The sequence below is a fragment of the Corvus moneduloides genome, chromosome 4 (assembly GCF_009650955.1).
Source record: "Corvus moneduloides isolate bCorMon1 chromosome 4, bCorMon1.pri, whole genome shotgun sequence".
NCBI lineage: Eukaryota > Metazoa > Chordata > Aves > Passeriformes > Corvidae > Corvus > Corvus moneduloides.
In genome coordinates, this window is record NC_045479.1 from 17,901,581 (window position 1) to 17,921,567 (window position 19,987).

General features: G+C 47.2%; 1 protein-coding gene across 5 annotated transcripts; it reads left to right on the forward strand.

The window, feature by feature from the left end:
* Positions 1–387: 387 nt before the first annotated feature.
* Positions 388–18,512, forward strand: SINHCAF (SIN3-HDAC complex associated factor). Of its 5 annotated transcripts, XM_032107088.1 has the most exons (8): positions 3,385–3,483; positions 7,883–7,988; positions 8,269–8,328; positions 10,602–10,749; positions 12,407–12,506; positions 13,430–13,556; positions 14,930–15,080; positions 15,971–18,512. In XM_032107088.1, exons 1-8 carry the CDS (start codon positions 3,460–3,462, stop codon positions 16,131–16,133), a joined length of 879 nt encoding a protein of 292 aa, XP_031962979.1. In that variant the 5' UTR covers positions 3,385–3,459; the 3' UTR covers positions 16,134–18,512. The 5 variants fall into 5 exon arrangements, with proteins under 5 accessions (XP_031962981.1, XP_031962984.1, XP_031962983.1 ...); XM_032107093.1 differs by lacking the exons at positions 3,385–3,483; positions 7,883–7,988 and adding an exon at positions 448–464 and having other exon boundaries at positions 15,971–16,133; XM_032107092.1 differs by lacking the exon at positions 7,883–7,988 and having other exon boundaries at positions 3,283–3,483; positions 15,971–16,133.
* Positions 18,513–19,987: the final 1,475 nt, after the last annotated feature.

The window sequence follows — 19,987 nt, forward strand, 5'->3', positions numbered from 1 at the left end:
TATGGGGCTGTGTTCCCGGGGCTGTGTTTGCAGTGACGTTTCGGGGCTGTGTTTATGGGGCTGTGTTTGCAGTGATGTTTTGGGGCTGTTCCGGGCGGGGCGGTGCGAGGCAGGTGCGGGGGACCGGGGGCGGGGCGGGGGCGCGCGCCGCGTGCGTGAAGTCACCTCCGCCGTCACGGGCGGGCGCCGCCCCCTCCCGCGCTTCCCGCGCGGCCCTTTCTGCCTTAAAAGGACAATGGGGCGCGCGCAGCCGGCGGGGCTCGATTGAGGAGAATGGAGCCGTGGGAACCGCGCCTGCGCAGAGCGGCCGAGGGGCGGGGCGAGGGGGCGGGGCGGGCGGGGCGTGAGGGGGCCGCGGGCTCGCGCGCCCGCCCGCGCCGGCGGCAGAGCGCGGGGAGCCGGGGAGCGCGCGCAGCGGCGGGAGCGCCGCGCACCGCACGGGTGTTGGTGGGCGCAGCGCGGCGGTGAGTGATGCCTTCCCTTTCTCCCGGGCGGGAGGGAGCGAGAGTACGGGCGACAGGGAGCGGCGGCTTCAAACTGAGTTTTGTGGCTGCTTGTTTCTTGTTGTTCGGGGTTTTTCGTTTTCTTTGCTCATGGTAGGTTTCCTTTTTTTTGTCGGTGTTGGGATTTATTTTTTTTTTTTTCCCAGCAGCCGGTGGTTTCTGTTCGTTCCAAGTTACTCACCGGAGCTTGTCCGCAGTTTTGCAGTGGCAAAAAGACTTTGCCGCCTTGAAACACTTTGACACGCGCGTGGCTTCTGTGAGCTGCCTTTCCTCCGGTTTTTTCTTCGATTAGTAGAGTTTTAAAGGATGTGAGAGCGGAGAGAAACGCCTCCCGCATTGTTGAGGACCCATCCCTAGAACTCTGACTTCTGCTCCCCCACCCCAAAGTACGGTTAAATCTCCAAGTCTTTAGGAGGAAAGACTAGCCAGTTCCCGATAATTTAACTCCGAAAGCAGCCCTGAGGCGCGGAGCGGGTTAGGAAAACCGGGCTGCCTGGCGATGACGGGCTGCAGGGCTCCTTTCCCGGGCCGCGGCTGGCCCGGCTCGCCACGCGGGCGGCGCGGCCCCGCCGGTGCGGAACGGGTGCCGCAGGTGCGGCCCCGGCGCGCCCCGCAGCGCACACCTGTAGCGCCCGCGCACAAGTTGGTGCCAGCGGCGTGGCGGAGGGGAGGGGGACCCGCTGGCGACCGCCATCCCTCCCTCCCTGTGTTTCACGTGGGGAGAGGGGGACAGTTCTTATTGTTTCCAGTTATCATTAGTAAATGCGGAGGGGTCCGACTCCGTGCACGCTAGAGAGGGACAAAACGTGTGGCCGTGGGCTGGCGGGACACGGGCTGGCGGGACACGTGCTGTCGGTCGCTCGGGTCGCGGCGTGGGGCCTTCCCCGTCCTGCCCCCGGCCCGGTGCGCGGCGTTGCCGGCGTGGGGACGGTGCGGCGGGCGGCGATGGCGTCCTGCCGCTCCCGTAGCTCGGCGCAAGTGCAAGCGGCTCCCGTTTCTGCCGGCGTGTGCCCGCGCCCGGCGCCAACAAGTTTTAACTCCGGGCCCCGGAGGGCTGTGCGGCGCGGGGCGGCCGGCGTGCCCCCGGCGCGGCACGTAGGCAGCGCCCGGCTGCAGGGAAAACAAAGGGCTCGCATGTGCTGCGGGCGGCGCGGCTCCCCGGCGCGCTGGGGGAAAGCGCTCGTCCGCGCCCGGCGGGGGCTCGGCCCGGGGGCGGCGGGTGTCGGTGGGGTGACACTTGTCGTGCGCAGGACGGTGTTTTTTAGGGGCTGGCTGCCGGTTTTGGAGGAGTTTGGAGGGGCGGTGAAACTTTGGATGCACGCGCGGTCCGTACGGCACCGCGCGGCGCGCACGGCGCTGGGGCGGGCGGGCAGGCCCCGCCGGCCGCCCCGTGGCTGCACCGGGGTCCGGGGGTCCGCGTCGCCCCCGCCGCGGCGTGCCCGCGTTGCCGGGAGGTCTGCGGCGGCCCTTTGAAGTGAAACTGTTGCCATGTTTGAATTACGTCAGGGCCGAGCCATGAGGAACCGGCGCGGAGCGGGGGGGGGGGAAGGACGGGGGGGCGGCGGGGCACGGCCGTCACCGCGCTGGGACGGGGGTCCGAGCGCTCCGCGGTGCGGCCGCGGCTCCATTGCCGCTTCCCGCCGCTCCCCCCGCGCCGGATGGGGCGGCTGCTCCGCGACCGCGTGGTGGGGCGGCGTTTGCAGCGCGGGGGCCGCCTCGCAGCGCCCACCTCTGCGCTCGGGGCTTTCCTCCCTGGCGCGCCGTCTTCCCCTTCCTGTGCTCTTCTAATTTATTTTTAATTTTACTCGTCTTTCGGCGAGTTGAGCGCTTGGCAGCCCCGTGCAGGGCGGGGGGGCTGCGGCCACCCGCGTGTGCGCTCCCGCCGCTCCACCTGACCGGCGGGGCCGCCCGAGAAAGTAGGTCGTGTGCCCCGGGGGGGTCTTTGTTCCCGGCGCCGCCGGCCGCCGCTCCAGCCGCCGGCGCTAACGGGGGCAGCGGGGCCGTGCCCGGGGCCACGCCGGTGCCCGGCGGGAGCGGCGCGACCGGGCTCTGCCTTTCGGGCGTTTTTTAGCGCTGTTATTTGGGGTTGGGAATTTTTTGTTTTGTTTTAAACTCGCAGTCTTGCTGCTCCCCGTTGTGCTTTCGCTTCGGTGAGATAAAAGTTGCCGTCTCCTCTCGTACCCCCCTGTCGGGATGCGTGTAGCTGAAGGGATTTAAAGGGACCTGCCAAACCTGTTGTTTACTCGGGCCGTGCCCGCACACAGCGAGCAGGGCTGAATCCCGCCTGGCCCGGAGCCCCCCCAGCGGCGCTTTCCTGGCGGGAACGGCCCCGGTTCATCCTACAAAGAGCCTTGTCTCCCCGACTGACGGCCCGTCCTTCGGACCTAAATTATTCAATGAACATTACAATTGCAAAAAAGTTGGGAGCTGCCCCCCCGGCGCTGTGGCTGTGCAGGCAGCCGATGCAGGCTGCAGGCAGCCGATGCAGGATGCTGCCCGCTGCTGTGCCCTGAACACGTGTCTGGGCTGGAGGCCGGGCCCTGCCACCGTCCCCTCGTGGCTGGGGAGCGGCAGAAGGCCCAGCGTCCTGCACTGAGCCCGCAACTGTAACAGCACTGCAGTTATGGCTGTGCTTGAGCACAACCCGCGATGCTCTTTTTTGCTCTGAGTTTTAATATGGCGCTTAGGAAGGTGGCAGGCTGGCAGCCGTGGGTACTTGGACGAGGCAGTCGGTGAGGGTGGTGGCTCCTCAGCAAACTCTGTTCCTCCTGTGTGCTTGCTTCCAAAGGTGATGCTGTTTCTGGCAGCCATGTGCAGGGTGTGCGCATCCCCTTCTCGCCCCTCTGCACGCAGACAGATCCACTGTGTAGTTTACAGCTTTTGTGCAAAAGATTGCACCAACTCTGCACCATAGGGTCAGGCAGTGAACTGGAAGCCTTTCTGCTGACACCAGCGGATGTTCAACTCCTTTGTTACACAGGTGAATTTTCAGTTTCGTGGGATCTGTGGTCCGTGGTAGGGAATCAGCAAGTAGCAAGTCGGGATTTTCAAACACACCTACAGGCATGCAACATCCAGCTCCCACTGAAAGTAGGTGGGATTGAGTTCCAGAGCCTCTGGGAAAAATTCCTCCTCAATTCATTCTCTAAAAGGAGCTAATTGCCTACATATTCAGTCTTCCTTTAAGAAGAAAATGCCACTGACTTCTTTGTAGAAGATGTTAAAAAAGCTGATAAATTCACAGAGGTTAAAAATAAAGTTACAACTGTGACGGTTTGTTGTCTTACTCATACTGAACAGCTCTTTCTGTGTTACCAAACTCTGCTTTGCATTGATTCTTAACACCTGATGCCTTGTACCTCTTTCATAATGACATGAACGACATCCACATGGTCCTACTTGACAATTAGCTTCATCCTCGCACCCCCTGTAGCATTTTTTTTTTTAAACACAAAGAAGAAGCCGGTGTGCTGGGATTTGAAAATTACCTGGGCAAGACTCCATTTCACAACTCAAGCCTTTGCGTTTCTGTAGAATGTGCTCAGTCCAAAGTCCAAGTGAAATGACCAGTAATACTGCTTAAGGACATGGAATGTATCCTTTTTAATGAAGTCACTTCAGCTATTCTGCCAAATAATTACTGTTCCTTCTGTTCAAGTCCCCATCCAGGTATGTTACCCTCTTTAAAAACAAACATAAAAGAACCCAGCTGAAAAACACAAACCAAAACTGTTCAGTGCCTCATGATCTCGAGGGGCTGTGATGCTTTTTCAGTAGCAGGTGGTTGCAGACAGCATCATAACAGCTGTGGTGACTGTACTCAGATAAGCATCACAGACTGAACTCCAGCACGTGGTTGAGAACATCCCAGTTTTCCTTGCTGGGCTCATGCTCAGTCTAAGTGTGGTGTTAGTTATGCAATAGGAGTTTCAGGCAGGGGGAAGTCATCTTTCAAGATGGAATGTCTGCAGGTGGGACAGGTTTGGAAATTTTTTTCCTCCTATGCAAATCTTACTGATTACTGTTTTCATGCTTTGGCCTATCCCTTCTGGAGCACTAACCACATGGCAGTTCAGAGGAACACCCACGTAGCGTAGCCTTTCAGTTCTCTAGCTTAAATGAGTTAGGAACTTCCTTCCCAGGGAAAATCCAACAGGTGAGCAGCCTTCTTTATGACTTGGCTGCTTCTGAAGATGTAACTAGGAACAGCTTGTGACCTAGCCAGGATGCTGTGGAGACTCAAGCATGGGAAAGAAATGTCCAATTTGATTTTTGATACATGCTTAGTAGTTGCTGCTAGGTGCATCTGCTGTGCTGAGATTTCACTTCAGCCCTGAGCACACAAAAGTGGCTGTGGACATCTACCAGCAAAAGAGTGAGTTACTTATTTTGTCAGAGGAAAGATTCCTGAAGATGTGGTTTTGACCTTTTCTGGTTTTGCTCAGCTCATCAAGTGACAACTCCACAGCATGCTGTGACATTCAGATATTCCTGGGCTGTAAGGGCCAAATACAGCTTTTCTCCAAGTAAAGTTGTTTTGGGTGGAGAGAGGAAGGAAAGTGGAAGGAGAATCTGAGGAATAGGGGACCGGAAGAGCATACACTATGCACAATTCCAAGGTTATGGGTGTTGGTTATTAGAACGTCTGTTTTAAACTATAGGGAAAGATGACAATAAAAAAATATTTTTGCAGATACTGAAGTTGCATTTTCAGATGACTCCAGTTAGATTGGTCTTTTAACATCCTTGGAGCATTCTGGCTTTGTGCATGTTAAAATGTTCTTTTTTTGAGGGATCCAATTTTAACTTCTCTTCCAAGGGTTTTTTGCAGCAGCCTGTAGACTCAGGGGAGGTATGTTTACGTTGAGTCTCTGATACAGATCAGGTCCTCTGTTGATGTACAGTTCTCTGTCCTACAGTTGATTTTCAGTAGAGGTATTGCAGTTTATTTCAGCAGAGGGACAGGCCCAAGAATTTATTGTGAGACGAGCAACTCCGCTTCTGGCACCGTAGACAGCTCTGGGAGCATTTTTCATGTGTGTGCGTGTGCCTGGGTGCATGCTCTTGCAGATGCAAAAGCCAGAGCACGTATGTTCCTTCTATATTAAGGCATCTGTTTAGTTCCCTTTAAAAGAAAAAAAACTGTATAGTTTTGACTGTGTTTCTTAGTTCCAATGAAATGCTGTAGGGATGACAATTGTGAGGTTTTTACTGACAGGAATGGGCTGCATCAACATATGTAGGGTAGATGGTATTTTTCTCTAGCCCAGCTTCAGGGAGGCTGTGCCGAGGCTGTTGTGTACACAGAAAGGGAAATCAAATCGTTGTTCTCCTGTCTGACAAAGGTACTGGCAGTTTTGGGTTGCACAAAGGGTGAACGATCCCAGGTCAGAGTGGGGAGATGGGAGGAGAGGAGGATACTGAGTATTTGGACTGGCATGCCTCTGCTCTCCCATAACTCCACGGAATGTTTCTCTTTCAGCTTTGCAAGGAGCAGGTGAGCATGTTCATTCCCACGGGCCTGGTAACTTTGTTACAAAGGGAGACATGCCTGTCTTCTAGGAATTCAGTCCTTTCTATGACAAAAGGTTTTCATTCTTGGGTGATCAGAAAGAATGCAGAAGGAATCTGGAAAAGCAAATGAAAGTGGCTTAGCTTACTTTAAAATCTAAGAGTTCAGAAGTTCTTCCCTGACTTGAAAACTTAATGAGCATCTGAAGAAATGCCTCCTTTTAATTTAGATCATCAAATTAATTTTTGCAAAGAAAACTAAGCACGAAATTCTAGTCCTGACAGGTAACAAAAACATAAAACCATTTTCACACATGTATGATGCATGCTGCTTTGTACCAGCCCTTCACAAAGGTAATAAGCAGGGTGTGGGGATTTTTTTTTTTTTTCTTTACCACCTTCTTTTTTCTTCCTGACTCTTCATGACTTTACTGTTCTCTTTTGCAAGACAAGTTTCTATTTTTGATGCTGCTTTTTCAAAAGTGAGACAGCAGGAGAATGGAGAGAGCATTTTCCTGGAGACTTTTCTGAGTCCATTTCAGTTGCTAAAGCAGTGGTGTAAAGCAGAACTTGAGGGAATAGCAGCTTCTGCAGGGAGAAGCTGTTGAGAGGAACACCAGGGAGGAGGAGAATCACTTTTTCCCTGGCTTGGGGAGGGAAATACTGCTTTCCAGCTAGTGTGTATAAATCTCTATTTCTGCAGAATGACAGATAACGCTCTGCAAAGATTTCTGATTCTTTTTTGGGGACCTGTCCCTTTCACTTCTGTGCAACTGCTGATACATTTTAATAACATGCTTAAATTTAGCAAATAATAACAAAGTTAAATAGCATTAATAACATGCTTAGATTTGGCAGAATTATGTTGTGTAATGCTTTTTAACTTCTAGTCAAGTTGCTTAGTTTCTACTTGCCATCTCTTTTGTCTGTCCCGAGTTTCACATGGTTAAAGTTCCACAGCTAAGACTCAGGTGTTAGGGTAGCCAGCAGCCTAAATCCCTGGCTCTAATTTGAGATCTAAATTGCAAGGCTTTCAAGTTAAACCTTTTAAAGGGCACAGTCATATTTACTTCTAAGTCCATATTAGCTATTAAGCTCTCCAGCTGACAGAATATTTAGTGTGTAATGGTCAAATGGCAACTGTTTAGGATTAAATGTGTGACTGGACTGACGCCTTCCATTTATAACTGCACTTGGATGCAGTTGTCAGAGAAATCTGTTTAACTTGTGGTTTTGCTACTAGCTCTTCCCCATTCAGGCATGATGTGTGGTAATACCGTTGCTGACCATTCATCAAGTGGGAAACAGATGGCACTAGTTTCCCTTCTATTGAAGGATGGTGTTGAAAGGCTGCTCCTGTGACAATGGCAGCAATGATGCAAACCAAAATATTTTCAGAATATATGTGTTTTCCAGTCTTTGCCAGAACACTGATTGTAAAACATACGTCTTATTCTGCTGTGGTGTAAATACCAGCTGGTGACAGAGATCATCTTATCACTGTCTGGATTGCTGGAATAGACTGGGCTAGGAAGTAAACGACATTGTTGATAGTTGTTTCTTGCCATGTAGTAGTTGAGATGTTCTTGTTGCTTAAGTTTGGCAGCACTGATGAACCTTGTGTCTGCAATTAGTCTTTGACTTTCTAAAGAAAAGTACCAGACCACGGATTTAACATTGAAGTAGTCAAACAACATCTAAAATTGCTGTTTGGAAACTGAAAATTCCCAAGTGAGCCTGCTGTTAGATCTCCAGAGGCTTGTTGAGCAGCGTCCTCAAGAGTGTCTCTTGAAGAAGCACATCAGATGCTTAGAAACAAAACACTCCAAGTGTTTGCCTAGACACTCTGCTGTTTATTTTCTTGACAGGTCAGGAATATTGACCTGATTTGGCTGTGCGTTCGTTTGCTACGCATCCAGCAGAGGCTGAGAGAAGTTCTGAGCCCGACCATCCCTCAAGGAGCCCTTTCAGCAGGTCACTACTTGGATATCTACTTTTACTTACTAGATCTGCTCCTGGCCTCGAGGCCAATGCTGTACTAATACAGGGAGCAGTTATCTCCTAAGAAGCCTGACAGCATTTGGGGTCATTTTGCTGGATATTTGCACAAGTTAACCTTGGGAGAACGTAGCTCTAGGTGAGCTCCTTGTGCTGCAAATGTGAAGAAAGGAATTCAGCACTCCGAGCCTGTGGAAGACAGCGTGAGCTGGGACAGGAGGGAAGGAAAGACTTACCCTCTCCATCTCTCTCCTAGGCCTGGAGGATCTTGGCATTCAGCTTGAGCAAGTCCCTTGCCATCAACAGACTCTACAAGGTGAAGACAAGCTTTAATGGAGAGTTGAGTCTTTCTAAATGTTGGTGCAGTAGTAATTGCAAAGAGCCACAACCTCAGTGAGCACCAAGTGGTCTTGTATATGCCAGACTGAAATGTAAACATGCACACTTTCAGCTGGAAACAGGTTCCTTAATGGATTTTGTGTATGAGTATTAGCCAACAATATTGAATACAATTTTTACTCTTTCTTGTTCTCGGGAGCCTGGGAAGCTGCATGTTTTTTTTGCAGTGCTGCTGTATTCTTAATCTTCTCCTCTGGGGTGGGGGGCTGTATTTTTACCTCTGTGTGGGACTGTGGCTAGGCTTGGGTGGTTCCCTAGCTTTTGCTGTGGTCCCACAGAAATGCACGGGGTCTCTTCCCGTTGCACACCATCTCCCTTTCAGTCAGGTGAGCGTGGCACTGGGTATTGTCGTTTTGTGGAAGCATGTTTCTCACCTCACCTGAATCTGCCTTTCAAAATATTTTATTGCCATAATGATGTGGCAAGTCCTGGCAGTGCAGACGGAAGATTTCAGATTATTTTTCTCTGTCCCACTGGAGGGTAAAAGGATTACAGCCCTTGCCTTCCTGCAAGGAAGATCTGGGGGCAGGTGCCTATGCCACATGCATTAACCAGTAACCTGAGTTGGGTTACTGGGACTTGGCAGTACCTGGGACTGAGAAGTGACTGAGAGTTCCTTCTCACCACGCTTATTCCACAAGCAATGGAGTTGCTCCTCTCCTGAAAGTCCTGCCTGAGCTGCCGGGTCATTCAGTAGTTTTTTGTTAACTTCTTAAAGAATTCAATAGCTTGGCCTTTGTTAAGGAAAGAGAGGGAAATGTTGTGTAATTTGCGTGACTCCATGTAATTTTAATTTTTTTTTAAGCAGAAGTTCTTAGTAGTGAGAACCTATTCTCCTGGAGCTTCCTGCAGCCAGAGGCCTGTCCCCTCTCTGAGCACTTGGTACGTGATGAGCAGCAGAGGTGGCTCGCTCCTTGCAGCAGGTGCTTGAGGCAAACCTTGCAACCAGAGTCTGTTCAAAAGAGAACAGCTTGGAGCAGTCCCTGCCCGTGTTATCAGACAGATGCTGTGTGGCCTGTGAGGACTTGCTGTGTGTCCAGGCCCAGCGCCAGGAGAGCACCAGCTTTGCTCAGTTGTTGGTTTGGGTTTTTGAAGCGCTGTGGGAACCCTGTTTGCTCTGACAGCATCTCATGCCGTGTCAGACTGTGCCCAACAGGAGTTGGCACTGGGGAACAACTAACTTAGGGGAGAGCTGGTTGGGTGGGGGGTGAGCATGCTGACTGCAGTAACTAACTTGGAAAGTTTCTGCCTGGCAAATGGCTCTGCTGTATGATACCTGCTCTGATAGCAAATCCCAGCCTTGGTGTACTGAAGAGAATAGGCAGATCTCTGAGAGCAGGAGGGCATTCTTGGCTTTCTGGGCTAGTGCTGAGTTTGCAGAGCTGTTACAAAGCAGCAACTTCCCTGTAACCAGAGTTCCAGCCTTATTGGCAGGGGATGTGTGGTAGGTACATGCTGAGGTGCTCCCCAGGGTCCTGCTCCCTGGCCCTTTCTTTCCTTGCTAGGTTTCCTTCCCATGGAAGGCAGGGTGGGGAAGGCAGGAGGGTGAAAGCAGAGCATGTGCTGACATGGAGCTGGGATGCTCACCCAGGCCCTGAGAACAGAGAAGTGCTCCCGGGTCCTGCAGGGCAGACGGCCACTGAGGGCTGGGTGGGACTCCACCCTGCTGTTTTTAGAGCAGCTTTTCAGGTATGTCTGCCCTACAGCCTAGGGGTATGACTGCAGCTCATTTAAAATGACTCCTACTCACTCTCAGCAAAGTTTGCCAGGGGTGTTTCCAACCAGCACCTGTGGTGGTGGTGGTGATGAGGTAGTTCAGTGACCTGGAGTTCAGGCGCCAACTCATTATCCAGGGGCTTGGGCAGGTTCACCTGGCCTGTCCTGCAGCCTGTCCTGCCACATGCACAGGGCTTTCATTGGCCAGGTCAGCTGCATTCACACATCTGCATTGTGCTGTTGTAGATGTGCCCTTAGAGTAGATTTGTGCAGTAAATGAGCTTGTTATGGGTTCTGCTGGGTATTGCTTAATATTCCAGCTGTTAATTACATAATTTTTTTAACAACTGCATTCTAGGTGTATCTGTGCTTCTGAGGCAACATGGCATAAAAACACTCTGCCCTAATCTAGCAGGTTTTTTCTTTAATTATCTAACAGTGATAATTAACACCAGTTTCTGTTTGTTTTCACAGGCTACAGCTGGGAGGAAAAGATGTTTGGCTTTCACAAACCGAAGATGTACCGGAGTATAGAGGGCTGCTGTATTTGCAGAGCTAAGTCTTCCAGTTCTCGTTTCACTGACAGCAAACGTTATGAAAAGGATTTCCAGAACTGTTTTGGGTAAGATTCTTGCCTCAGTCAGCAGTTCTGGCATTGATCTCTAAGCTGCAAACCTGATGTACTGTCCTTCTTGCTCTGAAAGATTAGGTTAGCAGAGGAGAGTTGTGGGGAAAGGCTGCCTTCAGCTTCCTCACAGCTTTCCTGGGCAGAGCATGAGGGGCTGGATCCTCTGCTGCTGTGTATGGTAGTGTTTGATTTTCAATCTGCTGTCACTGCCAGTGGAGAGCTGTTAATTCCTAATATCAAAGGATCAGGCTCATGTCTCTCCCACCTCACAGCACATGCAGGGATTTTAGACTTCTCTCAGACTGTGCATTTTTTGCTGGTTCCATAGAGGTGTAAATACCTACACAAAATAATGAACTCTACAGATCCATGGGACTTTCTGTGGCTCTGAAGATTCAAGAATGTTAGATAAAACTCGATGAGTAAATATTTAGCAGTTTCAGCAGGGTGTATGCAGAGTACCCTGTTATGAATATTGGTGTCTTTGTTCAAACAGGACATAGCAATGTGTTATTAAAACTTCTCACTGGAAACCCATTCTGATGCAAAGTGATTAGCTTTCCAGTTAGGAAATGTTACTTGAAAGCATTGGTAAATAAAAGTATAAATACTAGAGATTTCTTGTACCAGTTACTGTGACCTTTCAGTTTTTGGATACTTCTGAAGAGCTTTGAAATTTTTGTATAAGTATTTCCCTTTTCCCCACTTTTTCTAGAAACACTCATGTAGTGAACTTCATCGTGCTTTGTGTTCACCTTGGATTTTTGTACACAAGTCTGGCGGTGACAGTTTTCCTTATCATATTTCTTGACTACTGTCCTTGGCAGTCAAAGGCTGGATGCAGATCCATTGCTTTTTTCTGGTGGTTGTTTTTTTTAACTGCAGTAAAGCAGCTTGCAGTTTACCAGGGCCACTGTTGTTGTGCTATCTGAAATATGTTTGCCAAGGTAAAAATGCAGACCGAACATTGAGCAAATAATGGTTATCTGAGCCTGCCTCATTCATCTATAAATGATCCAGAGTCTTCCTATTTAAATAGCTGAAAAAACCTGCAGTGTTTCCCTCCTATACTTTTTTTAGCAGGGATTAGCAGTAGAGACAGTTCCTGAAGAAAGCTTGTTAGAGGGAGCAAGTATTGCTGTCATTCCAGTGACTTGCTGTTTCTGAAACCTTATCCTGTGCTCATGTGGGAGTGTTTTAGGTGGTGTTTGTTACTCATCCTTGAAGCTCTGTGAGAAAGTTAAGACCTGAGTAAGCTTTTGATGTTTGTTCCCAAGTGTACGTTTGAATAACATGATTATTCCTCCTGCTCCAAACTAACCAATCCACTGCACTTGTGTCTTGGTTTTGGGGGAAAGAATTCCAAAACCTGCAGGTGATGGGACTGTTGTTTTCAGTGCCTGTCTGGGAAGGCAGGAGGGTGAGAACAGAGGCAGATTGTGACACCTTTTATTTCTGTGTGGAAGAGTGCTTTCTGAAAGTGAGACCTGTTTTTTAAATGGTGCAGTTTGAACATCCCAGATGAATTGTAATGCCAGAAAACCAGAATTTCAGAACCCTTCTTACTCATCAATTTTTTATACTTGCTGTTACCAAGTGGGGCTGGGCTTTTATTATTTTATTAAGTGATCTTTGCTTCTGTTTTTACCAGGCTTCATGAGGCTCGCTCAGGAGATATTTGCAATGCCTGTGTTCTTTTGGTGAAAAGATGGAAAAAATTACCAGCAGGATCCAAAAAAAACTGGAATCACGTTAGTAATTTATTTCTCTTCCACCCCAAACTAACTCTTTCTAGAGCGGGGAGGTGCTGGCATGGGTTTGGCGTTTGCTCTTTCACCCACACTCTCCCTTCCCACCCTCAGCATCTCTAAATCCTTGCTATGTGGCTCCTACCTGCTTATGTGCAAATGGTAATTATGCAAGCCTGAGATGCAGTCTCAGACTGACTTCCCTTGTTATGCCTTGTTCTCACAAGCTCATAACTTTGTCCAAAAGTCTCTCATGACACTCAAAGCATTTTAACTTTGGCCTTTATCCAAAATTGGTTGCTTTTTTTTTTTTCCAAGCAAGGTGACTTGCTCAGACAACACATAAATCAATCTCATTTAATCAGATAATTACAATGACTAATATCTTGCAGCTATTTTCACTCATATATTCTGTTTTGATACATCTAATTCAATTCGGGCCTAGGGCTGGGAAGATGATCAGGATTCCTTGTGTGTGTAATAATCTTTATCCAGGATGCCTTGATATAGTAATGGCAGCCAGAACTATGGATATTGCTACCACTAGCTTTACTCAGAAGTTAAATTTATGATTAAAGAAAAACCTCCAAAAAACTCCAGGGTGTAAATGCTTGGCAGACACTCTTAACTGGACCTGTATTACCTTAAACAATTATTTGTTTCTAAACTGAATATGTCAAAAAAGGGAAGTTGGCAAAAGTTGAACCAAATGTACTTTTTAAACTAGTTTGCTGTGTTTTCCTGCAGACTCAGCCTCTTACAGAGGCTGAGATTTTGATAGATTTAAATGAAACATAAGAGTGTCAGTGCACAGAACTGCCTTGGACTGTTTTGAACACCTTGAGCTAAGTCAGTACCTCTGTATCGAATGGGGCAGTACCTGGGCGCGATGCACAAGTATCAGACATGCATTTTCTGTGTTCTAGGTGGTAGATGCCAGGGCTGGACCCAGCCTTAAAACAACATTGAAACCAAAGAAAATGAAAACTCTGTCTGGAAGCAGAATAAAGAGCAATCAAATCAGCAAACTGCAAAAGGAATTCAAGCGGCACAGTAAGTGGATCCAAAGAGATTTTGGCGATAAACTTCAGCCTCCCCTAGCACAGCTCACTGTTGAAGGGCCAAGCTGAATCACCCTCTTGATTTAGCTGTGCACTCACACATTTGGGCTCTCCCTGTTTTTACAGCCCCTCATCCTCTGAGAGCTCGGGGACGGGGTGGAATGAGAAAGAAGAGCTTGTGTGCAGGGTGGGCTGCAAGGCAGAGGTGGGGAAGTGGCAAGGGGGTGTGGGGAGTCTGGCTTGAAAGTGCAGGCAGTTGTAGCTTATGTCCCACACTTAAATGACATATCCCTAGAAAGAATGTCTTCAGCAAAGATCTCACTGAAACTGAAGTTGGAAGAGGCTTCTCCCTGCTTTCAGTAATGTGCTATGGCCATTTTCAGCTCTTTTCCCAAGAAACATTACAATCTTTTTCTCCCATACGTGTTTTTTAACCTAGATTTACCCGCCCTTTAAATTCCTACAATGTTTCCTTCTACCTTCCTCTGCCAGTCTCTGATTACTCTGCACTAGTACATGGACTCTCCAAATAGACTTGGATTCAGAGCTTTCCAACAAAACCATCTGCCAGTTATGCTCTAAATACATGTCAGTACTTAAGGCTTTTCTTCTAAAGCAAACCTTCCAGCTTCTTAACTGTTGGTGACTTGGGGTCTCTGTCTCTCTTTCAATTATCCTACCTAGTCAGAAGGAAAAGTCTCCTAAGAATCAGTAAAGGCCCTGACCCGAGGAGCTTTTATCTCCTCATTCAAGGCACTCTAGTTAATCTAATTGTGTTACTGTAGCTGCTAGAGGTGGCAGCTGAAAGGTAGGAGAGTAGTCACTGTTAAGGTGTGTGTGTCTGCACTGAGTCTGTAGTTCCTAGCCTTGATCCAGCAAAAGCTCAATACTACCTAACACATAATGAGAAAATATATATATATATTTATATATATATATATATATATATGTAAAGTGCACAAGTGGGAAGAGCTTTGCAGGACTTGACCTGGAAGGGCGAGAGAGGAAATGAACAGTGAAAGAGAAAGTCTGGAGCATAGACCCCCATTGTCTTGAGGGATCTCCCAGTAATTTTGGAGCATGGCCTGTGTGGGCTATGTTTGAGAGCCAGAAGCTGAAGCCTGATCCTGAACCTCTTTCCAATCCCTCATGTACAAGGACCCCCTCCAGTTCTGAAGTCTGTTTCACAAATCCTGCCACTCTCTATTGAAACAGGCAGGAGCAAGTGAAATAAATGGGTTGTTCTTGTTAGGTTTTTCTTGCTAATTAAAAAACAAGTGTCTCTGTTCCCAATCCACAAATCAGGGGGGAGGGTAAGTCGTTGGATGCACGTCCGGATTCTTGCATTTCTTCTTTGCCCTGCAGATTCTGATGCCCACAGCACCACTTCGAGTGCCTCCCCAGCTCAGTCTCCCTGTTACAGTAACCAGTCGGATGATGGCTCCGACACAGAGATGAGCGCTGGGGCCAGCAGAACACCAGTGTTCTCCTTCCTAGATCTCACATACTGGAAAAGGTAAAAAGCAACAGAATGTGCCCTCTGTGCAGGCAGCAAGCTCACGTTGCATACGTGCTGCTTGATTCTGCCTCTTCATCTTTATTTGGTTTAAGGATATAATTTAAGTCACGGGGCATTATACAACACCTGTCTGTCCATGTTTGGAAAGAAATGCCATGTATTTAGGACATTTTCTCCTATCTCCCTTCAGTTCCCTAAACACTAAAACAGTTGCTGGGAAGTATTTTTGCTGGTTTTGGGAGTAGCAGGTAATATGCTAGTCTGCCGTTATCTTTTCTTAAAACGATGCCCTGTAGATACGATGTGTTGCCACATACAAGAGTGCTCTCAGCGTGCCAGCAAAACATAGCATTTGATTTGGTTGACCTGTTATGGTAGTCATTTGGAAAAAAAAATAAAATTCTGGAGTGGGAGGAAAACCACAAGGTTTTCTGGGAGCTGACGAGCTTGTTATCTTTTATTGCTTGTTGTGACACAGTAATCCCTTGTTTAGCTAATTGCTCAATTGCAATTGTTGTGACTTTGCTGCCTCCTCTCAAATAATGTTTGCAAGTGCATTGTAGCCAAGGTTAGTTCAGCCCAGATGATTGTGTGTCTGAAACTTCTCTAGGAAGCAAAGTGGGGAGACTTGGCTTTGTATAGACGTGTTTGGGTTTTTTCTCTGTCCTTTTTTATGTTGGGTTTTTTGTTTTGTTTTGTTTTCCCAAAGACCTGTTGTGAATTTAGACACAGACTTGTTTTCTGTTTATGAGCAGTCTTTTTGCCCCTCTCTTCTGGGCTGGAGGGTCAGTCAAGTAGTGTCTGGGGTCAGACTTACTTTTTGCATGTTTGTGAACTCTGTATATTCTAAACAGACAAAGTATCTGTCTCCCTGCCATTTCTTCCAGGCAAAAGGTCTGCTGTGGAATCATTTACAAAGGGCGTTTTGGAGAAGTCCTCATAGACACTCATCTCTTCAAACCTTGTTGTAGCAATAAAAAGTCTGCCACTGAAAAGCCAGAACAAGAAGGACCCCAATCTCCAGCAATCTCCACCCAAGAAGAGTGGTGACTTCCTTGGATAGCTGCAGAAGGTTATACAGATCCTCCTATTCTCTGGAAAAATACTAGAAAAGTGACTATTCACTTTGGACACCTGCTATGCTGCCAAAAGACTATTCCCTAGAACTGTTTTGGGTTTTACTGCTACAGTTCCACAAACTCTGAAGCCAGTTTGTATCCTTTCAGAAAGACTGTACATAATATTTAAGATGCTACGTTACACTTGGCAAAGCTGAATGCTGCTGCGAGGTTGTCTAATTTTCCCCCACACTCACTTCCCAAGTGAATATGAGGATGGGGTTTGTATATTAAAGTATATGTAGTTCATGTTTCTGTATTGAAAGAAGCAGTGGTTGTAAGGCTTTTTTTTTTTTCTTTAAAAGTTGGTTGGCAAACTTCCTAAATCCCCAAGAAAATATTTCATTCTTAGACATGTATGAGTCAATAAGATGAACTAATACATAGAAATGTTATAAGTCACCTCTCTAGTTATATAAATATATATTTTTAAAGGTGTGGAGATTTCACCCTATACTACTGACATAACAAAGACAAATATTTCATCCCTTCCTTGTGACACAGACTGGTAATCTGCAGACATCTCTACTACAAGTGGTAGCTATCTGAGAAGGCGTCCAGCATAAAAGTGCTCTTGAGAAAGGGGTGGGAGAGCTCTCCATCTCAGCTAAGGAGCAAGATTTACCTAAGAACTGACCATAGCAAAATGGGAGGTTACTTTGTTTTAAGGCAGCAGCAAGCACTTTGGGCCTAGTGTAGTAACCCCTGGTGGTTAGAGATGGACCAAGAAACACATTGATGCCCAAGTCAGGTGTAGATGACAGCCAAAACTGAGTAACTGTTCTCTGTTGGCCCAGTGCAGCTGAAATGTGACCACAAACAAGACTCCTCCTGGTTTTGGACCTGACAAAGAACCAAACCCCTTGCTAAGCAAATCAGGCTCTGGTCCAGGGACATAATCTGTTTGCAGCCTGGGGTCTGGATTCACAATAACTGTTTTGAAACCCTTCCCCTGCAGTGCTTCTCTGTGTTTGGGTTTTGTTGGGTTTTTTTTCTGTTTGTTTGTTTAAGCAACTGCCAGATCAACGCTTTTGTGAATAGTGAATCTGAAAAGTTCTGCTAAGAATGGTGCTGTGCTGAATCAAGGCAGCTCTGTTTGCATACGCGATCAAAAGATAATACTTTCTACACAGATTCCCAGACAAGCTCATGTGCAAATCGTTGTGACACTCCTTCAAACTCTGCTTTGCCTGTAGGGTGGAAGCAGCTTCCTGGAAGATTGTGCTGCAGTTTTAGCTCCAAGTTGCTGCACGTTCGTTTTATGAAGGTTTAACTTGTGTGAGGTGGGAATTCTGCTTTTTGTTTGGTTGGTTTTTTCCTGGTTTTAGGGGGAGGGAAATTTTTTTTTTTTTACTATTACTCTTTTGGGATATCCTACAATGGATTGCTACATGGTGTGATTCTTGGGGTGTTCTGTGTAGGGCCAGGAGCTGGAGTGGATCCTGATGGGTCCCTTCAACTCAGCATATTTTATGATTCTAAGCTTTCCTTTTTTTGTGAGAGTCATTGGCATAATACTGTGGTGGGTAGGGTTTAGGACTGGATTTCCATGTAGTCTTGGTTCCTGAAATGGGAATACTTAGCAAATGAAAATATAGATAGGGAAAGATATGCAGGTTTTAAGAGGAGCCTCTACCCTCAAAGCTTTTTTTTTTCTTTCTTTTTTCCTCTCTTGTTGGGTCAGCCAACCTCTGGAGAGAAAGAAAATCAGGGGAAACAGGGCTTTGACTTTTCACAGCCTTACAGTTTAGAGCTTTCCTTGGACTCATTTTGCTTTTCCTAAACTCTGAGGTTCTTAAGGGAGGACAAAGCTGCTTACCTTGCTTTTATTCTCAACCACGTAGAATCATTCAGGTTGAAAAATACCTAAGCCCATTGAGTCCAGCCATAGATATAATGGATACTTGATTGTATAAAGGCACAACTAGGTTGGTCATGTCTAATAAGGGCTTGAGCAAGAGTCCTCACTGTTTTTGCAGACACCTATTTCATGTGAATTTGTGTTTTCAGCATCAGTAATTCTGTACACCTAAGAAGGCTGCAGTGTTGGTGGTAGGATGTGCTCTGATACGGATCATCTCTTCTGTATTTATTTATTTATTGCTAGATTTCAACCGCCAACTGCTTCCCCTACTCCCTCCCACCTCTTCCATTCCCAGTAGTAATGCAAAATGAGTAGTCATGCACTTTGTATTAATGTATTAGAAATCTATGGAACCTGTTTTGTACTTTTATACTGTTCAGACACTTGTAATCCAAACTTTTTTTTTTACTAGGGTAATGAATAAATCTAGTCTTATTTAGAAAATAAGCAACTTCTCCTGTGTTTATTTCAGCTCTGTTCTTCTGTTAATTAGATTTGGTGTTGCACCCAGCCTAGGGAACCCATGTTTCTATTTGAACAAGACCAAGCCTTCTTTTGAGGGGAGGAGCGGAGTAATTCCCTCCCTATTTAATTTGGAAAGAAGAGCAGAGCAAGGGAAGGAGGTGGTGTTTATTATGACAGACAGCTGTCTCAGGGCAGAATAACAGAGCTTTCCCCTGGCACTTCATGTGTGTCAGGAATTCCTTTGCTGGGAATGTGGTGCTGGCATTCTGGGTTCCCAGGGGGCTTGCTCTCTCCCTGTAGTTCACCAGCATTCATCAAAGGCCAGCTGAAGTAACAGCACTGATGGGTTGGTGCTGACAGCATTTGGAAACATCCCATTCCAGATCCAGTGGAGTTGGTAGAAGAGACTCGTGCTCCTCTGTTGAAGCTGGAGCCTGGCACGTTGCTTCCCACGGCAGGCACGGTCAGCTGGATAAATTCCAGCAGACTGGTGGGAGCAAGGTCTCTGGTAGGAGCTGTCACTGAGTAACTGAGTTTAGAAGATAATGGGGAAAACATTGCAACCTTAAGCATGATGACTTGTTGCAAGAGGCTGTTTTGGACTTCAGTGGAGATGCTGATTTATTCCTGCTGATGTACTGGCTGTTTTCTTACAAACTGAGCACAATGATAATCAGAGACTCATGTAGAAAATATTTCAGTGAAAGCTCTGCATAGACTGCCAGATTGTAGTACAATAGCATCTGGTTTTGACGTATTTACATTTTCTGCTGTAGATGCCTAAACATACCTTGGGCATAATTCAGTTCACCAAACATGTGTAGTCTATGTTAAGTCACTTAAGAGAAGCAGGTGCACCAAAAGGTGGTTTAAAGCAGGTAACCTACCGTGTAACCAATTATTTGCAACTTTCCATCCTGTTTCAATTAGTTCCTTTTCTCACTCTCTGCTGCTGCACACCAGTGACTACAGCTACTGTCGGGGTAAGCTCTGGGTGCTGAGGACATCTGTGATGGATAAAGGGCTTTGTGGGACAGAAAACCTATCAGAGGGTTACAGCTGCGGAGGAGGAAGCTCCTCTGGGAACATTGGGAAGGCATCTTCAGACCGATGTGAAACAAAATCAGGGGCCAAAATCCTGGGTGGAAAGCCTTCCTGTACTTCACCTGGATCAGCTATCACAGTGACAAGTGTGACATCTGCTAAAACACCTGCATGCATTTTAAAGGTGCTTTATAGAGAATTGTATTGAAATATGAGAGAAACATGGCATAGGATAAGAAGATATTTTGTTGGAAGTCACCAATGGACAGGGAGCAGATCCATGATCTCCAAAGCCTGAGCTGGGTGTCCAGTGCTGCTGTTAAAGCACGCAACGGCAAATTGTTTGCTTTTGTGTAGTCCTGCATGAAGAGTAATTTTATTCTGATTTGTACAATTTTGAAGTCTCTCTGTCA

Bases quoted from the DNA above. Each gene is read 5' to 3' on its own strand.
- SINHCAF (XM_032107088.1), top strand. From the start codon at position 3,460: ATGTTCAACTCCTTTGTTACACAG. The intron at 10,750-12,406 runs GTAAGATTCTTG...TGTTTTTACCAG, and splicing joins GATTTCCAGAACTGTTTTGG to GCTTCATGAGGCTCGCTCAG. The intron at 15,081-15,970 runs GTAAAAAGCAAC...CATTTCTTCCAG, and splicing joins GATCTCACATACTGGAAAAG to GCAAAAGGTCTGCTGTGGAA.